General features: G+C 41.4%; 1 protein-coding gene across 1 annotated transcript in view; it reads left to right on the top strand.

Moving 5' to 3' along the window:
* GNA12 (G protein subunit alpha 12) overlaps positions 1–21,087 on the top strand; it is a gene marked incomplete at its 5' end in the record, with an annotated part of 55,590 nt that extends 34,503 nt beyond the window's left edge. Inside the window, 2 exons of the mRNA XM_019542023.1 lie at positions 16,331–16,381; positions 17,476–21,087. Coding sequence (XP_019397568.1) covers positions 16,331–16,381; positions 17,476–18,045 — 621 coding nt within the window. The remainder of the gene's footprint in view (positions 1–16,330; positions 16,382–17,475) is intronic.
* Positions 21,088–21,348: the final 261 nt, after the last annotated feature.

Below are 21,348 nucleotides of genomic sequence, written 5' to 3' on the forward strand. Positions count from 1 at the left end.
CTTAGACCACAATGTAAACAGCCTTTAATAGTAAGCAAGACTTGCTGATCAGATGGGGAAGTATAAACTGAAGTGCTGTAGCTGAATGATTTGGGCTTACTACTTATAGTGGTAATGTTCTTGCTTCACTCTGAACTGTGACAAAATAAGAATAATAGAAGCATCCAGGGAATGGGTGTGGTACAGAAATCAGTGAACACACATAAAGCATACAGTACTCTAGTGTCATAGCTTTGACAGAAAAGGAAAATGTATGTAAAAGGAAAATTCCTATTTTTTTTTCTATTTTGAAGTCTTTAAAGCCTTTTATAATGGCAAACATTTAAGATCTGTCCCCACATTTTGGAGTAGGAGCCCTTAAAAATATATTTAAATCAGAATTGTACTAGAAGGTATTAAAAATTGCATTGATAGTTCTGATTAAGAGAAGATTCCTTTTCATTGATCTAGGAGTGTTGCAGCTTCATGTTTTGGTGGTGTTTCCTCTGTTCCCTCTCCTTCCCTTGTTCATCTTCCTTTCTCCATATTTGATAACATGAGGTGCCATTGCACCCCAAATGTAATCAGAGGTATCAGTAACTTTTTGATCTGGTCAGAACACAATCCCATTAAACAATGGTGTAGCAGTTTTTAATTATGTGTATTTGTTATTCATTTCCCACATAATTGCACTAGAGATCCAGATAAAATGTGGTTCATCTGTGCTGAGGTTGGCGTTTTAAAATAAACCAGACTACCGACTGACCACATTAATCTCAAAGCTCTGGCTAGGAAACTGGCGTCTGCAAGTGGAAGCCGCTATCTTTTGCTGCTCCTGTGCCATCAGTTCCTTTAAGGCTTTCCTTTTTTGTACCTTAGACCTAATGCAGTTCTGCAGGATCTCTCTAAAATCTATGGAGTCTCCTAAACCAATTCACCTTTGCCATTATTTTATTTACATAAAGATTACCGTGTTAATTATAATTTATTCCAACCTACAGAAAGCCTTTTCTCTGTAACATTTCCAAGCTTTACTAACTGAGTTTCAGTTAGAAACGCGTTGCTCAGGGACCATAGAGTAACCTAGTTATGCCAGCTCTGCCTTTTTTTTTTTTTTAAATTGGATATGTAATGTCCTAATACTAACTTTGTTATAGTCATTCTTGCTTTCCAGTGACTTAGCCCATAAGAGCCTGCACTGTATTTTACATCAGAATTTTTTTTTGGCAAGCTCTCTTGTCCCAAACTTTGCTTGTAGTTTGTCATGGAGCAGTTTAAGACTTTCAAAGACTCGAATGCCATGTTTACCTACATGTGTGATCCTTTTTTTTGGAAGGACCATTTTCTATGACTTTTTATAGAACAGTATGTAAATTGTTGAAGTCCAACTGTGCATGTAGTTCTGGATTTTGCTTTTTGCAAGCACCATTATAACTTCAGTGGAAAGAACTGTAACTACTGGGGTTTTACCCTGTAATTTTCAGGAAGGGTGCAAAAACATTAAGCATGATGCCTACCCAGCCCCACTGATGTATTCCAGAAAGTCAAGGTCTTGTGTGTCATCTGTACACTTACCTAGCTAAATTAGCATTCCCTTGTGACTGGTCGCTCTTCATCTCCACTATCTCTTGCTGTCATGTGAAGGGGGTGGAAAGTGAAAGCCAGCCCTGTTCAATGGGAAGCTGAAGCAGAGTGTTGGAGGAGCAGTTGTGGCAAGGATGAAGGCTCTGAGGTCTACAGCGTGCTGTGGGAAGCAGAGAGTTGATGGGTAGTTCATTTTTCTTTAAGCAGTCTTTTTGGAGAAGGCCAGAGACATGCAAAGCATCAGCCAAACAGTTTTTTGTGCTTCCTTTAGTTTCACAGGCCCTTGTTAGAGTTCTCAGAAGTCTAGCCCACTTGCTAGTGTCTCTTTCTTGAACTAATATATTATGGTGAAGCCTAAGCATTTTCTCTAAAGAAACTAGGGCTAAGTACAGACATTTGGGGTCTTAAGGGGAGGTTAAGTTGATTCAAAATGGCTGCCCAATATAAAGTAAGTTAGGATGGGGGGGCAAGCTGGAGGGGATTGGGGGTCATTTGGAGGATTGGGGGAGTGCAGCCTGTTGGTGGAGTAGCAGGGGGCAGGCACAACCTTTCGAGGGGTGGGATGGGGAGGGCAAGTGTGACCTGCAAGGGATGGAGAAGGCAGGCATGGCCTGTGAGTTGGATGGTGTAGAGTGGGCTCCCCCGCTTAACAAAGCTAACCCCTCCCCCCCTCCAACCGGGGCTTACTTGCTTGGCTCCAGCAGCAGCAAACACTGATAAAAGTGGCTGCACCTGAAGTAGCTTGTGGGATGGGGGTTGAGAGGGCTGGCTGATCAGGAGGTGGACAGGGGGAGGGATGGGTACAGAAAATAGACTACTGGGATGCAGGAATGAAAAGCTCCTTTGGAAAATACCAGCTTGGAGTTTGCAACTGGAGAAGCCAAAAACGACCTGCAGGCAGAGATGAACTTGTAAGCAACAAGGATCTTCCATGCAAGTAGGCCTACCTTTATCACATGGCTATTGTTTAGAAGCTGATTTAATTATGAGAATGGATGTGTGAAACATTTGACTAGTAGGGTCAGGGTCAGTGCTGACTAGCTGTGCTGGAAGTGCGCTAGGTACTTTATAGCTACAAAGCAAGCGGAAGAATAAGAAGCTAATCACATGTCCAGTTGTATATATTGTACTCCTGCCAACTGTCACATTTTGATCTTTCGCTACAAGTTTCTTGTTACCAATATGGCCTTCACTTAGTTCCCTTTCCTCCTCTATCCACCCCATTACTGTCACTCAAGCACATTCAGTTTTGATATCCTTCAGGAAGTTGCATGTAGTAGTAGCCTGTGCTTGACTGCAGTGGAAATAACCCTGTTTCAAACCTCAGCCATCTGTTTCTCCCTCCAGGCAGTCACCACCTTTGCCATACAAAAAGCACTTCCTCCCCACCCCTTCCCAATGCTAAATGTTCATGTAGTGTTTGATATCAATGCTGTGAGGTTATTCTTTATTTTGAAGACATCGGTCCCAGTCTGCCAGAAAAAACAAAGTTTTTTCATTCCTCAGAAAAATCTATATTCATATTGGCACAGACTAAGTGGTGATATAGCTCTGCTCCCTTCTTTAGGGTTGTCTTCTCAAGTGCCTAAATGGGGGAATTATCTTTAATATAAAGGCTGAATAAACTATCTCTTCTTTACTTTGTATCTTCCCCTTAGTCTGCAGTTTATGCTTAGAGAATGAGACTATGTGAAGTCAACATATAATTCACTTTATTATTTACACAGGATTTGGGGTTTAAAAAAAAAAAAAACTCTTGGAAACATCATGCAAGATTTTCTGTTTGAGAAAGTGGAAAACATGTTGCTTTGAGGAGTAATTTATTGACACCTTTCAAATGTCTCCTCTGTGTGCAACGCAGATTGCTGCAGCGCAGACTGTGGCTGACTTGTGCTTCACTTGGCTCCTCTCCTGAACAAACCCTTGTTGTTTGTCTGAAGAAGGCCTGCTCTCCACTCCACCTCTTCATTCAGTGGGCTATTTTTCTTGATATTCCCTTAATTCTACTTGGGAAATTCAATAAAATCTCAAACTGAAGAAATGGTGTCTAATGCCACTCTCTTTTTGTGCTGTTCCAGCTCAGAATTCAGTCCCTTTAAGACTTTTTGGCTCTGTGTAGTTTGGTGCTGGTTAGAGCCCAGTCTGGTTAGATGGATTAGTTAGGCCAGGGGCCAGTAACCTTTTTCAAACTGTGAGCCAGGCGACTTCAGCAGTGGGCGGAGGGAAAGCCCTGCCCTGCCCTGCCCTGCCCTGGTGGGATGCTACACCCATGCCACAGCCTTGAGAGAGAGGAATGGGGCATGGAGAGAAGTGGCAGCAGCGTGAACCCAGCTTCCAGCTCTTGGGCCCTAGCACAGCTCCTTGCCGCTCGGTCCCAGTGTGGGTATGAGAACAGACAAAGCCCTGCGGCTCCATGGGCCAGGTCTAGTGTTCTGTGGTTTGGATCTGGCCCAAGGGCTGTATGTTGCTGACCCCCACATTAGGGCTGTAGCTAGGGTTTTTAAATTTTTTAATAGGTTTCCCTCCCCTGTAGCTAACCTAAACTTTGTTAAATATCTTTTTCTGCTCAAACTATGGCTTGTCTAAAGTACAAATGTCAGTGGAGTCCTCCAGCAGGAGCTGAAGCATTTAACCTCAGATAATTTTAGTAGATATCAAAATGGTATCTTGTCTACTCGTATTTGAAGTAGTTCTTGACATGTGCTATGGGTGGTTTTTAGAAGGAATAGATGAGTGCTTTCTGATTTGAATATTTGTCCCGAATCTCTCTCTATAAATAACTCTTTGTAAATGAACATCACTGGAAGGTAGTATTTTAAAATGATTGGTTGGTTCACTGAATTAACCTGCCCAAGCCCTTAGTTTCCCCCAAACAGTGTCTGAAGTAACTTACCACCTAAACTTAAAGCTCGCATGCAGTACTTCCTACAGCCGGGGTGGGCAAAATCTGGCCCACCAAGGCATTTTGTCTGGCCCACTGCATGTCCCATGGCCCCACCTGGCCTGGGAGCAGCCTGGGCTATGGTGCTGCAGCTGGTCCTACCGCCCTCGGGCACACAGTGGGGCTGGGGTGACAGCAGCTGGACTTTGTTTCCCATTAGCCCTGGTGCTGGCTCCTTCTGACTGCCGCTGCTGGACCTAGCCCCACTGTCTGGGCACCCTGGTCTGTCGGCGCTGCACCCATGGCCAGGGTTGGAACCTGCGCGGGCGGGTGGACGGGATGGGGATGGGGATGGGGCCGTGGCTGCGTGGGGAGCTGCATCCGGGAGCAGGAGGATGACCAGGGCCAGGGCCCAGGCTGGGAATTTTTTGCATAGTGGTGATATGAAGGAAAAAATGCAGAAAATCTCTTATTTTTATAATCGATTCTCCCTCATGAAATAAAGGTATTTGAATTCTATGTAGTAAGAAAACAGATTTGAACAATGTATGTCGAGGTTTAAGAAAGCAAGGCTTGAGGTTGCTTTAAAACAACAACACATTCATATTGGTCAGTGGAAGGAGAAGAAAAGCAGTGAAAAGATTAATATGTTGGAGGGATTTACACCTGAGAAGGTTTTAAAGAAAAGAAGAAATGGGATAGCTTAGTTAGGTGGTAACTGTACAACATAAGTTAGAGCTTTCCAAAAAGAGTTGGGCACGTTTTGAAAATGTTGCCTGCATCTAAAAGTAATTGTGTGTAAACACGAAGGAGAGAAATGAGCTTTAGACAGTGCATCTGAGCACAAGTAGGACTAATGGGGTGTAGATAAGAAGAAAATGTAAGCTGTAAGCAGTTAAAAAGAAAATTGTAAGCTGACTGCCCAATGAAAATCGTACAGATTTCAAATCCATTTACCCTGAATCTTCCAGTCAGATCGTGAACTTTTCAGAACAACAAGACAGGACTGTAAAGGTTTTTTCGTTCGTGTACAGACAGGCCAAATAGAAACGGAAAAAGCAGTAAAAATAATTTCTTTTAAAAATGTCCTGTTTAAAAATAGACTTTCTTTACTGTTTGTGCTTAAGGTTACTATAACAAAGATTAAATGCAGACAGACTTTGTCAAGCCTGAGATGATGATCCTCTAACAGTGGGTGAAGTAGAGTGTTAGCAAGAAGTGTGTGGAATAGTGAAGGATGTGCACGCTGTTTTTTTAACTTGAAAACACTGACGTGTGAACTGGGGCTCTGGCATGGAAAGGTTCAGAGGTCTCATGACTGGTGTTCAACTGGGTTTTTTTCAATCCATGAGGAAAAGAGTTGACCCTATATATATATTTCCCTCCCGTTTTGCCTAATGAGTTTGAAAAGGAAATTGGTTTATAAGCTTTCACATAATTTTTTTACGTTTGATCTCCATGTCAGTAATGCAGTTCTCAGTTCATATGGCAGTGTTTTTCTGTCTTAAATTCTTCTTGCTTTCCAAGTGTCTCGATGTGTGGCCTTTAGATTTGTGCTCTTGGGCACTGGATACAAAGCATGGAATTAAGTTCATTTAGTAAACTTTATGCATGGGCATTTAGCACAAGTAATTGCTTAGAAATGCTGGAGGAGGAGGTGGAATGAGTTCTCTCCATGGCAGCTGTCCATTAGGAATACATCAGACTTGCTCTCCATCCATCCACCTGCGTGCGGGATACACCCACCCTGTACGTTACCGATCCGGGGTGTTTTATTTCAGCTGTTTTGGGCTGTTCCCTCTCCCTGCTTCATTGGCTGTTTGTCGGTGCCATTTAGAATCAGAAGTCGCGTTGGCAGGCACGGCGCGGCTCTGCAGAGCACCTCCGGTGCTTCACATGAAAGGCTGCTTACAGTAGTTGCAGACAATGTACTCGCTCAGACAGTTGGCAGGGCAACAGGAAGGAATCTTTTCATGGGGTACTTATGACTAGGCCTGCAGTCCGTGCCAGGGTGAGTTGGGCGCACAGTTGCTTTTAAAGCAATGAAGCTTTTAATGCTCCTGAAACACTTTCACATTTTCTGACATGTAAAAGGATGTCATGTCTTCCCACCTGAAGGTGCTAATCTTGCTCCTTGAATCCCTACTCATTGCTAGTCAGGCTACAAAATGCCCGATTTTAATTTTGGCTAAGAATCCAGTTTGTATTTAGCAGGGGCGCCAAACTTGCCAGGGCCCCCAGGCTGGATCCAGACCATGATGAGCCTTGCAAGTTGGATCCAGATCCACTGATGGCAGTGGCACAGGGCTTGTTGCAGTCTCTAGCCCTGCCGTTCCCCACAGTCAACATACATCCCTACTAGAGTCCTGTCCTGGCTCTCGGAGCCCCGTGGGTTGGGTAAAACAGCTCTGCAAGCTGGATCCAGCCCACAGGCTGTATTTTTTTACACTTGTGGTTTATGGAATAGCATAAATTGTAGATGTAGGGTTTTCTTAGCATTTGATGTTACAATGGAAAAAGATCTGTTAACAATAGAATAATTAAAAGCACAACAGAAGCCAAAGAATCCAGTGAAGTAACATCAGATGTCATCTTGTTCTTCCTTCAGTATGAGCGGGGTGGTGTTTTTCCACCATAGAAACTGCTCCTGCTTTACTCAGAGGAGCACATGAACTTAAAAATGCACTTATTTTACAAGCTCTCAATTTACTAGAACAAAAATTAAAGAACTTTTCAGCATGGGCTCACATTGTGTATATAATAGGATTTTAGGTTGTCAGCTGTACTGTTTTGCTTCTGGCACTTAACTTGTTTTCTTCCAGACTGGGCAATAGTAGGCAGTAACAGTGTTGAAGCTGGGGTGTTTGTGGTGGTGTTGGAGATGTTATTACATTAAGGCTTCCAAAATGTAGGCAGCTGGTGGCTTAACTGTGGAGGCCATAGTTTTGTCATTGGCTCTTAACTGTTTGACACCTTTGTCACTTATTCTGTTAATTAGTGCTGCAGAGAGCTCTCTCTGCCTTCTTGGAGACATTCAGCTTGATTTGTAGGAAAATGCTGCCCTTCTTGAAACTTGGCATCCAGGCTGCTTTCATTGCTTTTCTGTAGAAATGAATTGGCTACCATGGTAACAACCTGGCCACTTTCATCTACCTTCTCCCTAGGAAGAAAGCCTTCATAATCTGTTTGCTGGGTATTGTGCAGGATAACTTGGATACTGCAAAACTGAAAAAACAGTGTCCTTGCAGCCTATACTGAAATCCATATGGGGAATGTAGTATTATCAGTCAGAGCCTCTCCAATGACAGGACAGCCAGGGTGAATCAGCAAACAGACCTGCTGGTTGTGCAGGGCACACTGGGCTTTGTGGGCTGATTTGTAATGATTCTTAGTTCTTAGTATGTGACATTTTAATATATTTGGATGCTGAAGCTTGATAAGTGCACTGTCTGGACCCTGGAAACAAGACCTAGGTTTGGGAAGAATTGGGAACATAACAGACTTTCTTTCTTTTATAATTGCTGTTTTCAGGGTACAGCTAGCAGCAACTTGGATCAGTATTAGCGACCAGTGGAGGGGAGCCAAAAATGTAGTTGGTTGTTAAGGAGGAAACCTAAAAGGCATTGCAGAAGATCTGAAGCATTCTGCAGCTTAAATAGGGAGAAATGGTTAATCTCCCCCTCCTAATTGTTGGTTGAAAAACCAAGTGGTTAAACTTTGCTAGTACAATTTGGTGCGCAGACAGGAGCTCAGATGTATTGAAGCAGAGAGATACAAACTCAGCTTAGACATTTTAGCTGTATATTTAATAACTGGCAGTTTTCAGAGTTAACTCAATATAAATAGGTAGATGCAATAATGTTTTATCTATCTCTTGCCTTAGACGATAAGTAATTTAGAGTTTATCAACTTCCACTCAAACATGTATTTAAACAGTGATATGTTGAATAGCTTTCTTTTCCAGTAGATCCAAACCTGGTACCAGTGTGACATGGTGGAGATGAACATTCTGGTTTAATTGGTCACTGAATCCATTCAAAAGACCATACTTCCAAATTTGCCTTTTTAAAATGACAATCCTTTAGAATGCTGTTGCCTCCAAGTACAACAGGGTAGTAGTCCTTTAGAAGAAAGTATGGTTGTATGTTATTCAGAGCTTAATTGTGACTTTTGTGGTAGGATGTTAAGCTGCTGAAGTCGGAAAAGCGCAATTCTTTTTCATCCTAGTTGACAAAAGAACTCATCTGCTCTGTGTCTTGGGTCTCAGAGACTAGTCTTAAGAACTCATGTCTACACTTTGAGGTTACTGAGTCAGATGGCCAGCTTCGCAGATGCTTTTAAACTCTTTCATAACATCCAGCTTTAATTTTGAAAGGTGGAAGAAATGGGAATCATGGAGGAATGGAGCTTTCAGTGTCTCTGCCTCGTGAATTAGTGTTTCAGTTACAGGACTCTTATTTCAGACCTGTTTAAGTTTGTCTTGGCAGATTTCTCCTTAAATAAATTTAACCAAATATCACCTCCCCTAACTGCCTTTGCCTGCTAGGCCTGTGTGAAGCAGCTAGTATTCACTTCAGATTCAGTTTTAGCCGATTCGCGGGACAGCGATTCTATTCGGTGATTTGAATCTGTGTCCCAATCTGATTCGGAGATTCGGCTGTTGCCAAATCTCTGAATCATGCAGTCCCATCCCCCACCCGCTCTCCCAGCCCAGCAGTGGCTGCCCTGCCTGCCCCAGCTCCTGGCATTTGTTTAAAAAAAAAAAAAAAAAAAGCCCTAACTCAGTAGGTGCTGCCAGGTGGAAGATGATCCCCACTACCCCACGCTGCATGAGCCCCCCCTCACTGCTCCGGCCTTTTAAGAAAAAACAAACAAACCCCAGACTCGCTGCTGCTGCCAGTGGAGGTGATCCCTGCTGCTGCACGCCACATGGTGGGGCTCTTCCACAGCCCCTCCCCCCCAGAAGTCCCAAGGCTGTTGCAGGAGCTGTGAGTCCCAGGGTGTTTCTTGGGGTTTTTTCTTAAAGGGCCGGAGCTGGGCGGGGCACTCGTGGGTGGGCTGGGGGAGAGGGGGGCTCATGCAGAGCCCCCCCAATGCAGCATGTGGCAGTGGAGGGCAGCGGGGAATGCCCCCCTGCCCAGCAGCACCTGGTGAGCACCGGGGCTTTTTTTAGTACTGAGCTGGGGTGGGCAGGGGCAGCCATGGCGGGGGCTGAGAGAGAGGTCAGGGGGCTGGCAGGGGTCCCCCCATGGTTCCCTCCCCTGCCCCTTACTTACCAGCTTGGAGTTGGCTGCAGCTCCCTGGGAACTGCCTGAATCATCAAAGCTCTCCGAATCTTTTCCAAAAATTCAGAGAGCTTTGAATCGATTCAGACCTTTAAATTGGTCCCCTGATTCATTTCAGATTTGGAGATTTGACCACCAAATTGGGCCAGATCTCCTCTGAATCGAATCACAACCCGAAGCTTTGCACAGCCCTATTGCCTACCATGTTACTTCAGGCAGATTATCCCACAAAAGTTTGACACAGTGGGCTCATAGAGCATCTTTCAGACATCGGGTTAGCAGTCACATGTGTAGACATTTGAACGTTGTTGCAGGATAAGATTATTTTTTTCAGACTTGTTTGAAGCTTTTTTGGCTTTCTTTTTGTTTCCTGGAATATCCAAATGTGTCCCCTTCTATGCAACTCAGGACTCCCTTTAAAAGGAAGGCATGATATAAACATGGTTTTCATAGCTTCCATCCACCTTGAGCTTTGCAGCATTGGCTGCAGGCTAAGAGCATTATTTTGGATGTCTTTATTGCTTCCAGTCTGTCTTAAAAAAGAACACAAAATGGCGAGGAGAATTTTTCTATAACTTGTGGGAGTCTGTTGGTGAGTCCATATTATACGCTTCATTGAAGTACAGTCTTTCCTTATTCTGTTCCTGTGGCTTAATTTTTCATCTGAGCTAGGCAGAGACAGACAGATCTACCTTAAATTGCCTGCTCTCGATTTAGCAGTGAGGCTTCATAGAGACAGAATGATCAGGAAGGGCTAAATTAATCTTGTGTCAAAAGGGCCCTGGGATAAGCAAAGGAAAAACAGCTATTTTAGAACAGAGGGTCCCATTTCAAGTCCTCTGGGTTCAGAGCAGAGTTCAGTAGAACTATGTTTTTTCAGAGGTAGCAAGTTGGAATGAGAGTATTTTAGGTAGCTTGATACGGGTCTGGTATTTCACCATCATTATAGAACTAAGCAACTCGTCATTACTTTAAATATCAGGCCGAGGTTTCAAGTGGCAAGCCCGAGCTTCCTTCTGTAGCAAATCTTTTTTAATATAAAGCTTTTATGGGAAAGTTAAAGGTGACCATAAAGAATCTGTTGTCTATTTATTTTTATTTGGCTTAAAGGTGAATTGTTTGAAGTAAAGGTGGGGGCGAAGGTTGTAAAATAGTTCACTTGCCTTGTCAAATTAGATGGCATCTCCTGATATATTTTTTTTCCTGGAGATTTTTTGAGGAGTTCTGTAAACTGTTACTCTTACCTGAAGGAGCTATGAAGTTTGGGATTTTTAAAGGTATGAAAAAAAAATGCCTTCCTTACCATGAGTTAAGAGGAATGGAGACTTACTGTGGCACTGCTGGTACATGGTAACCGTCTGCATACCTGTACTTATCCTACAGTAAGTGAAAGCTGAACTGAAGCAGCTTGGCCCTGTTTTGTTTAAGATTAGGTCCAATTTTGCTGGGCTACATGGACAGCACAAGTCAGTGGTACTTCAGTAAGTTGGTCCCTGCCTCCTTCAAACTTGTGTTTTGGGGTTGATTTATCTGCTTGCTTCCTTCCTTTGTGCCAGTACCCTCTGTTGCCTATCAAGTACTCATTTGGGATTGGTGCTGTAGGCAGATAGAAATTGTTCTTATTAATACCTAAATTCTGCAGCTTTAAGTCTTTTGTGATTTATTTTAAACCCAATTGTCCAGTCACCCCAGAATTAGTAAAGTGCTGTGTTGATTATCCCACCTTTCTTTTTTCAGATGTTACCCCTAGATTTCATGAAGGAGGGATGTATATTTCTGTTTCAGAAGAATCTCTCGACTAATTTGAGGTTTTGTCTCGGCATAGAAAAGACTCCATTTCCAGCATAGTTGGGAGTGCAAGGAGTAGAAATTATTTAGTTCAACCCCAAGGATATATTTTCAGTTCACTTTGATAGGCCCCTTTATGGTCAATTTTTTTGCCTTTGCAGGTCACTTTTTAAGGTAAATATGCTGTTTTCTACAGCTGTGAACTTGCTTCACAATCTAAACCAAAATCTGTGAAGAATGACATGGGAAACGCAGAGTGATGCTGAATTGTGGGACTTGTGGCTCATTTAGGCCTGCTGTTTGCGTTTCTTGCTCTCTCTGTTCCCAGATGTGCAATGACTCATCAAGCTTGCTGAACAATGGGAACAGCATCTCTTACTCCTTCACTTGGTCCCAGTTGGCAAAACTGTTACTCAGAGGATATGTGTTGCAGAGGGAGAAGAGATTTGCAATATTCAAATGAATCATCCAAGTGTTTGTGATAACTCCTAGCTCACCACACAAGATTTAAGGAAGACTAAAATATTCTTGTACACAGAACTCTCAGGGAGTTGCCTAATGATGCAGAAAGTACAAATGTATAAATTTACATTCGACTGTTTTTAATAAATGAAATGGTGGAGGAGCCAGCGTTCAGACAGTGTCTCTTCTTCCCAGAGAAGAAAAACGGAGTTTGCTGGTCTGTAGCGATAGAGTAATATGCAATGGTTCGTAAAATTGACTGCCTAATTCTGGATGCCTTAATGCAAAACCAGAGCACAGGGTTTGTTATGAAACAACATTCCTGTTAGTGTTGCACTTTCGGTTACCAGAACTGTTGGCTGTAACAAGCATAGTCTGGCTTCATTACTCAAGTACTATGGTGCCAGCTGAAAACACGTTTAATTTTTAAGGACTCATGAGTAATACTGCTATCTTTAATAAGCTTGTAATAGAATATTTCAAAAAGTTCAAAGCAACTTTGTTTAAATTGTCATAAATATATGACCAGTTTCTCCCTTACAGAGTAAGAAAACTTTTGAAACTTCCATGTGTGGGTTCATGTTATTTTCCCCAAAACCAAATGAGACAGTTGGTACAAGCATTTTCCTAATGTCTTCATCCTATAATTGTCTTGTCAAGTAAAAGGAGAATCTAATTACTCTTGTTTTTAAAATTTGTCATATTGGAATACCTTTCATGATGGCCGGTTCATATATACTATTGGGTAAAAGGAAGGCTGGTTATTTTATTTTCTGTTTTGGAACTTGCAGTTAGGCAGGATGAAAATATGTAGACACAATTAATTGGAATTAAAAAAGGTTAATTGTGTTGCTTTAAATCAGTTCCCTGGCTTGCAGTTGTGTGTTCCAGGATATATTTTTTAATGAACCAAAATATTGGGAATTCCTATAAGTACTTAAAAAATCAATTTCTAAGTGACAGTTCTGAATCTTGTAGCCTTCAGTCTGTTATTCTAGCATGGCTTCACTTCTCAATCTGGTGGGTTTTACCCTGTTATATGGGAGCTTTCCTCAGAATCAGGGTTGAGATGCTGGACTCAATGATCTTCCAAGGTCCCTATGAGCCCTGATGTCTATGCATTATGATATATTCGGCACTGGAATCTTGGCCTGCCCACCTTTTTCTTCATTTATTCATTTTGATGAGCTCTTTCATAGCAATAAGCCAGTGGGAGTCTGCCATGCATACTTTTCTCTAAAGTACTGCATATTATTCATTCTCTCAAATTCCTTATTCCTGAGTGATAAAATAAGGGTTTGGACTTGTCATTTAAGGTTGATCTTGATGCTGCAAAAAAAAAGTTAGTTTGTTAAATTATATGCAAAGTTGGCATGACTGAATCTGGACTCTAGTTAGGGATTAAGCTCTGCTACAGGCCAGACAGACTAATAATACATGGAGCTGGGCCTCTGTTGTATATGCAACATATCTGGTATGTTTAGAGTCTTTTTTTACATCATCAGTATGCAGACGTGTTCTGCTGTATTGGTATACAGCCTCCCTGCACCAGCAATAACGTGTGAGAGGATCTGATTTGCGATCTCACAGTTATGCCACCATGCAAGTGTGGCATGGCAGGAAGTGCAACTGTGTGGATCATGCATTAGATACCATCATGCCTTTACCTGCATATGTAGAGCAGCCCTTGGTGCTTTAGCCACTGACTCATTCTTCCTGCCCAGTTTTATGTTACATTAATTTACACTGACAGCAGTTTAATCTAGTTAGTGCGATTAGTCTGGATTTATATTTGGGTTTCTCTCATATGTAATGTATGTTTAGAAATACTTGTTAATTTTGCTGGCAAAATATTGTTCAGGTGAAACATGCAGCCTTTAGCTTTCTCTTGGTGTTTTATAGTTAAATGCTTTAAACACTTAGAGCTCTATGGGGTCATGGAAATTTTGGCTTCTGTAATGAGCTCTCCATTTCACTAGGAGAGACTATTCAGACATGTTCTGATCCATCCACTTCTTTCAGCATGTGCAAACAGCCTGGTATAATCAGCCTCCTCCCCTGAATATACTGTGGAGAATAGTTTGCTTAAAAGTACTTCTTGGACATCCCTCAAATGAATCATTTTGCTTAATTACAGATCTTTTGAAAAGCTCCATAAGAAATTAGGCTAAAGGTAGTCTGTTTCCACTGAATCTTTTTTTAATGTAAGTTTTGGTAACAGATTGCCATGCCTTTCAAATTCTTTTGCTTAAAAGCTGTAACACACGTGTAACAAAATGATTACTCATACAGGGAGGAGATCAGGAGAGGAACCAGCAATAAATCAGGTAAACTTGCTTGCATATTCCAGGCGTTTACACACATACAGCTATTTCCTGCACTGTGTTTGTGGGGAGAGAAAGCTACAGCTCATTTGCAGTCTTCTGCACCATCTGAAGGCCTTTTATGCAATAAAGGAGATGCAGGGAAAGGACTTCTTTCCTTTTGGTGACCTTTCCCTTGCAAGGCTGCTCTACTTCCTAAATATGACTTGTGATGTATAGGAAGACTTTTCTTATTCATGTAGTGTAATTATATTTCCTGCTCCAACTCCTGTTGCCGTGGCAAGAATTTATTTATTTATTTACTTACTTACTTACTTAGCACAAATCAGACTGCAGGAAGTTTACTGTCACACTCTGATAGTTTAGGATTGTAAGGAAGCTCTCATTTTTAACAAGTTGTTCCTTGGAAAATGTTTTGCTGGAAATACTCAGTTTCTCTCTATTGTTCGTTTTCTGTAAATCCCTCAGGATTACTTACGTGGTGACTTCCTATTTCAGTACGTAGGCTAAACTCCTGCATGAAAAATGCCTCCAGTAGTATGTGAGGATGGGAAATGACAAGTTTGAACTCCATTGTCTCTGTGCCTTACATTTAAGTATAGTACCATAATAGAGTACATCAGTCTTCACTCTCGTTGTTAAGTCACTTTAAATGGCTTCCAGCCTGGTATTTCCTTTCACTTATTCTGCAAAGGAATATGGTTCTTTCCCCTCAAGGACTGTGGCAATGGAGGGGAATTACATACCTAGACTGAGATTATGCATGGAAGATAGCAGGTAATATTCCAGAGGCCATGAACCTGAATTTAACTACTTGGCAAGTTCATCAACTGGTGCTGATCTTCACAAGTGCTGGTAATATGATGCCAGGTTATTCGTGTCATCCTCCAGAAATGTCTGAGTTGGGGCTTTTTTGAGGGCAGTTTTTCGATCCCTTTATAGCTCCAAGGATAACATTATAAAACGCAGCAAGAAATAGGTGCTAACTTTATAGATCGTGTTTGTGCTCAACACTGAAAACATGCAAAGAGAGAGAGGTTAGAGGAAGATTTTCTTGAAAGAAGCCAGCTTTCTCTTTGAGCTACAATAGAAGCTCCCTGTTAATTAGAAACACTTCCACCCCTGAACACCATTAAACAAAATGCAGTGGCCTTGCAGATTCCTCAACACTAAATGACATTTGATTTGACTGTTATTAAATGTGATTCATCAGAAGTCCTGTTGAAACGGTCTTGTCCTCTCCTGGATGGAAATGTGTTTTTAAATATGTTGAGGTTTACAATATCCCACAGTGGTGTTGATGCGTTTTCCCAAAATACCAACCTAGGCTTTTTTAATAATATGCCTTGTTTAGATTTTGAAAACCAGTGGAGCTGACAGAGGGAATCATTTTAAAGGAAAAATTGGTCTTCGAGAATTCTTCTTGGCAAGACTTAAATAATTATCCCTGCAAGTCCAAGTCTCTCAGTTTCTTTAGGTAATATGGAGAGGATGGTATTCAGGGGAGATATAACACAAGTGATGCTGTTGCCTACTGTCTTGTCATCTTAAAACTGCTTCAGTTGCATTCCTGAAAGTTTGCTTCAAGTTAAAATATGCAGTGCTGTTTTTATTACGCCCCTCTGAATATATCACAGTGGGCACATCTACACATTCGTTAATGCACTGTGATTATGGCAACATCAAATTTAGTACCTCTAATTACAGGTACTACCTTTAATACACTATAATTGGAGCTACTGCAGATTAACACAGGCAAGTGTTTCTTATGTGATGCTGACGAGCAGTAGATTAATTCTCTTGCATATTAATGCAGTTTTTGCCAGCAGTGCTAATACACAGTAGAGTTATTCTACTGCAACATGAGTGTCTTGTGTAGACGTGCCTAGTGTAGTCTAAACATTAATTTATTAACTTTTAAATGTCATCCTGTGGAAAAGCAAATAAGTAACCATAATTCTTTTCAGCTGTTTAATTTGCAACCCTAGATATGAGATTAAGACCGATTTCTCTCTCTTTTTCTACAGGGTGAATCGGTGAAATACTTCCTGGATAATCTGGATCGGATTGGCCAGCTGGTGAGGCATAACTTTATATCTCACTGAGGTTAAAGTTAGGGTATGCAAATTTGCAGATGCTATAGTTTAATATCCCAGTTGAAAAACTGTAATAAAAGAATTGCATGCTCTAATTTAGAAAATCATGGTACCTTGAAGCATATTAAACCCTGACCTGTGAAACTTGGCTGATTTTTAAAATTTAAGCTTCACTTTTTTCATTGACAAATGGTAAGACGGAATACAGCTTGTGTGTTTACACACATCTCTCTCCCTTTCTCTCTCCTCCCACACAATGTCAGGAGCAGGAGCACACCCAGTTTTATACTGCTCTGCTGCCTGGAACATTCATGGGAAACTCGCACCATGTAGTTGCTGCTGCCTAACCATGGCTTGTTATATTAGTTGCTAATGTTTAGAGTAGCAAAAAAAGAAAAAAAATTAGGTTCTTGTAAGGCTTAAAGAGAGGAAGAGTGAAATGCCTTCTGGCTTATCACTTGCAGTCTTCTGAAAAGAAGAACAGTGAAAAAGGAATTTGCAGACCCAGTACATAGTGGTGAGACTGGCCAGTCAGTATGTGTAACAGAATTTTGCTTAATGCTTGTTAATAAGCATCCGCTTCAAGAAAATGCTTTGACTTACAAAACTGTTTAACATCTTGAAAACAAATGTATTGGTAGATTCAGTTTTAAAACAGGCATTTAATGTGGTGGTGGATGTCTGCATTCTTAATTGGTAGTCATTTTGTGGGCAAGAATATCCTAAAGATGCAAAAGTTTTTGGTCAGGAAATTAGAGTTGAATTTATAGATGCAGAAAGAATGACATTTTGAAGGAGCTTAGTGGGCCTACAGACTTGTTTCATCAGGATCTTCCAGGAGCAGCTTCTCAGTATATGTTCATTGGTCAACAAGTCCATTATTTTGGACTTAATTTTCAAGTTCTTTACCTAGGCACTGAACATTTAGCTCTTAAACTAGAGCCTCTTAGAACATCAGCATTATTAGTCGTCATAACACAAAAATAACACGTCATTACACTTCAAATATTAGCTAATAGTTCATATTTTAAAATGGTAAACAGAGACATTTGCCACTCTTCTTGTTTTTTTTACAGAATTATTTACCAAGCAAGCAAGATATTTTGCTGGCTAGGAAAGCTACCAAGGGAATTGTAGAGCACGACTTCATCATTAAAAAAATACCTTTCAAGATGGTGGATGTGGGTGGACAAAGGTCTCAGCGGCAGAAGTGGTTCCAGTGTTTTGATGGTATAACTTCAATTCTGTTCATGGTCTCCTCTAGTGAATATGATCAAGTTCTCATGGAAGACAGGCGCACAAACAGACTGGTGGAGTCCATGAATATCTTTGAGACAATAGTCAATAACAAGCTGTTCTTTAATGTTTCTATCATCCTGTTCCTCAATAAAATGGATCTTCTTGTAGAGAAGGTAAAGACTGTCAGCATTAAGAAGCATTTCTCGGACTTCAGGGGTGATCCTCATCGGCTAGAAGATGTTCAACGTTACCTGGTGCAGTGTTTTGACAGAAAAAGGCGAAACCGCAGTAAGCCACTCTTCCATCACTTCACCACTGCCATAGACACTGAAAACATCCGCTTTGTGTTTCATGCTGTGAAGGACACAATCCTTCAAGAGAATCTGAAGGATATCATGTTGCAGTGAAAGAGTGCAGCCTTGTTTTATTGCAGTCTACCAGAGTTATAGCTCAAAGTTGGGGTTTTTTGTTCTGTTTTTGTTTTTATCTTCGTGGCCCTTGCATGTGGTTTAAGACCCATGCTATTTACTTGGCTCAGGAATGCTGTAAATTAGCCAGTCCAAACAGGCGCTATAGGCAGAAGAAATCAAACTATCTTAGCTACTGAAATCATTTGAACTAATGACACTACTGAAAAGTGGCCATTGTAGGTTTGATGCCCAGGTGGAATACTGAATAACAGTTACCTTCTGCCTTTATAGAATCATCTAATTTCTTTGACAAACCATGTAAGGAAGACACTTTTTAATGGAAATTACTCTGTAAGGACAGTAGCCATACAAACTGCCTTCCTCTGTAGTTAGAAGGTGCTGAATTCATCGGTCTGACATAAATCATAACAAGATTGGTAGTTGTATTGAAAAATAAGCAGCAAGTTGATCAAAATTTTACACCCAATCCTTAAACACATAACCGGATCTGCTTGCGTATGCAGTATTTGCCAAGGATCTGGAGTCCCTTTGCCAAGGTGGATGCACACGTCTTGTCTGAAGATCTAGCATCTGTATCCAAAAACACAAGTCTAGGACTGTGTAAAGGAAACCCAGCAGGCAAGTTTGGGGTCAAATGAAGAACTAAGGCCTGGCTGATGTGGACAAAGTTTTATTTTGCACTACGTGTACTGTGTTTTACATCTATTGGGAAACTGACTTCGGTAGTACAGCTTTGAGGCCTCTACTAGAATATTTGACCACACAACTGCACTTAGTGGGTGCTCTAGTTCAGTGTTGACTTTCTAGAAATTTCACTTTTCTCTCACCTGCAGTTAGCAGTATTTGTAAAGCTCCCATCTCAGATGGCAGGGCTTTATCTCTCTTCAAAGTATGGCAGCTGATTTAAGCTTTGCAAAAAAAAAAACGGTTTTGGTAGTACAGGAGCTGCTTGATCTGTTCCTAGCAGCTTACCTTTATAGGAAAACCAAACACACTATAGAGATCCCAGTTCTACAGCTGCACTGATTATATTTGCGCAGCAGGACTCTGCTGTAAAACTAGCCCTTAATCTGTCTCTTAGTGGGATCGTTAACCTATCTTAATGCACATATAGTTTATAAATAAGCAGTCAAGTCTACAATTGCCCATTTTAGGCAATGGTGTGTGTGTGTGTGTATGAGTGAAATTGCAAGAGGCTGTGAATAATGTTGATGTGAACTGTTCAATTCCTAGCTCTCTAAACTTTTGTAGTTACCTGTCAGGTGCCTTTCTTTGTGTACAAATACTTCAAACTTGTCTGCTACAATGAGGTACATGAACAAAATTCAGATCTGCCTTTATTTCAGTGCTGAAGTGTTGTCTTTCAGGGAACTTTCGAACTCATGTTTACTGTGCAATTGGTACCATTATATTTGTTCTGTAATAACATTTTAAGGGCTGCCTCCACCTGTACTAAGTCAGCAATATCCCTTTGAGTCTTATCCCCTTTTAGGCTGGAATGGTATGTCAGAATAAGCAACCATAACTGCTGCAGTTAAATCTCCTGGGAAATGTTTTTCTATAAAGAACTCCAGGACAGGGTCTTGTTGTGTTTTTAGCTTGGATAAAATCTGGAATCCTGTTTCCTTTGTGGTTTGCAGATGTTCCTATCAGGATTTGTTTTGTGAATAGATTTTCCTAATGCAGAAAAATACTTGTCGTTTTCTTTCTGCAGGCCTCAGGAGTGGGAAAGGATGTGGTGGCGTTAGTGCTGTATAATGCAAATAAAGTGTTGGTAAAGTAAACTGGTAAGGAACTGCAGACAAAAATCTATTTCTGTTAAAATTACACTTCTTCTACATGGCACATTTAAACAGCAATTAATTGCTTTAGTAAGAAGTCTCATTTCCCAGGACCAATTTTTTTTTTTCCACTCTCTTGACTATAATTAGCAATTTAACTGAGAAAGGGAGCAAGTCTCTGTCCCATTGGGAGTGTTCTGCAGTGGTTTAGATGAGAGAACTGCTTCAGCTGTTATATTTTGGAAAGGTAAATGCTTTTAACATGAACTGATACAAATAGCAGCTAGGGGATCAAGTGAAATGTATTTTCACTGATCTTGTCCATTCATTATTTGGTTAAACTAGATGTAAAGTGTTTTTTTGCTTTAGCATTCAAGTATAGACTTTGCCAGCAAGAACCTCTGCTCTACAGAGGACTTCAGGAGGCAGTGAAGTAACATCACGTCCCAATTTTTTTTTGGGGGGGGTATGTGTCTGCTGCGCTATTTCACAAGCGTTCTAGATGGGAAAATGTGCTTGCTTAAATTATTTGATAAAACATTCCCTTTAATATTTTCCTAGAGGTGTTTGTTTTACATATGAAATCTACTGTAATTTTTAATTAAGAGACTGAATTATTCATTTAATGAGTGCTTAAAGTTTTGTATTCTTGGTCTCCTTATCTCTTTAAAAGAACTAAAAAGCAAATAAATGCAGGGTATAGTTTGTAAGGTAACGTTTAACTTACTATAGTTGCATCCTGACAAGTGTAATCCTGGGTTTCCCACGTATAATCTTGACAGTTTGCTAACAAGCTGGTTTAATTTACTAGTAAATAGCCATTCCTTCTGGCATGATGTGGCTGCTTTGCACCATTATGTTAGCATGTAGGGATCCAAGAGGATCACTTCAGCCCCACTTTCCTCCTGATGCAGTGAGGGGCATAGCTCCAATGCATCTAGTTGTCAGTGATGCCCAGGTACTGTTCAGCCCCTTGGGCTGCTTTGACTGTAATCTGGGGGTATTTCTTCACACAGCTGGTCCAAGAGCAGGGAACTGCCAAGGAACTTTTCTTACTCCACAAATCAAGATTGCAGTGCATCCCTCTCAGCTTTGGTAGAGGATCTGGTGTAGTTCTCATGGTCGGTGCCCTTGGGTTTCCTAAGATCTGAATGATCTCCATAGATCTGTAATTAAGCCTTCTGTCAAGCAGTACTACATGATCATCAGGGAACTGGGTTTTCCATTTCCTGCATGGGGAAGAAGTGGATTTTCCCCTTTTGCAAACAGCCTTCTGCAGGCTGACAAGCATTCCAGCCTGCAATGAGCTGCTTGCCTAAAGGGTGCAAAACCCCATGCCCTGTCCAGAGCTTACTCAGACTCATTTTGCCTCCCACAGCCTTTGGGGTAAACAGAGCCTGGAGGAGTCAGGGTAGGGGGCATCTGGGGCCCCCTCTGGCAGGCCTGGGGTGGGGCAGGGGGCTGCGGGTTGGGTGCGAGGAACACCAGCAGGGTGCCA

The sequence above is a fragment of the Crocodylus porosus genome, unplaced genomic scaffold (assembly GCF_001723895.1).
Source record: "Crocodylus porosus isolate Cpor-Errol unplaced genomic scaffold, CroPor_comp1, whole genome shotgun sequence".
NCBI lineage: Eukaryota > Metazoa > Chordata > Crocodylia > Crocodylidae > Crocodylus > Crocodylus porosus.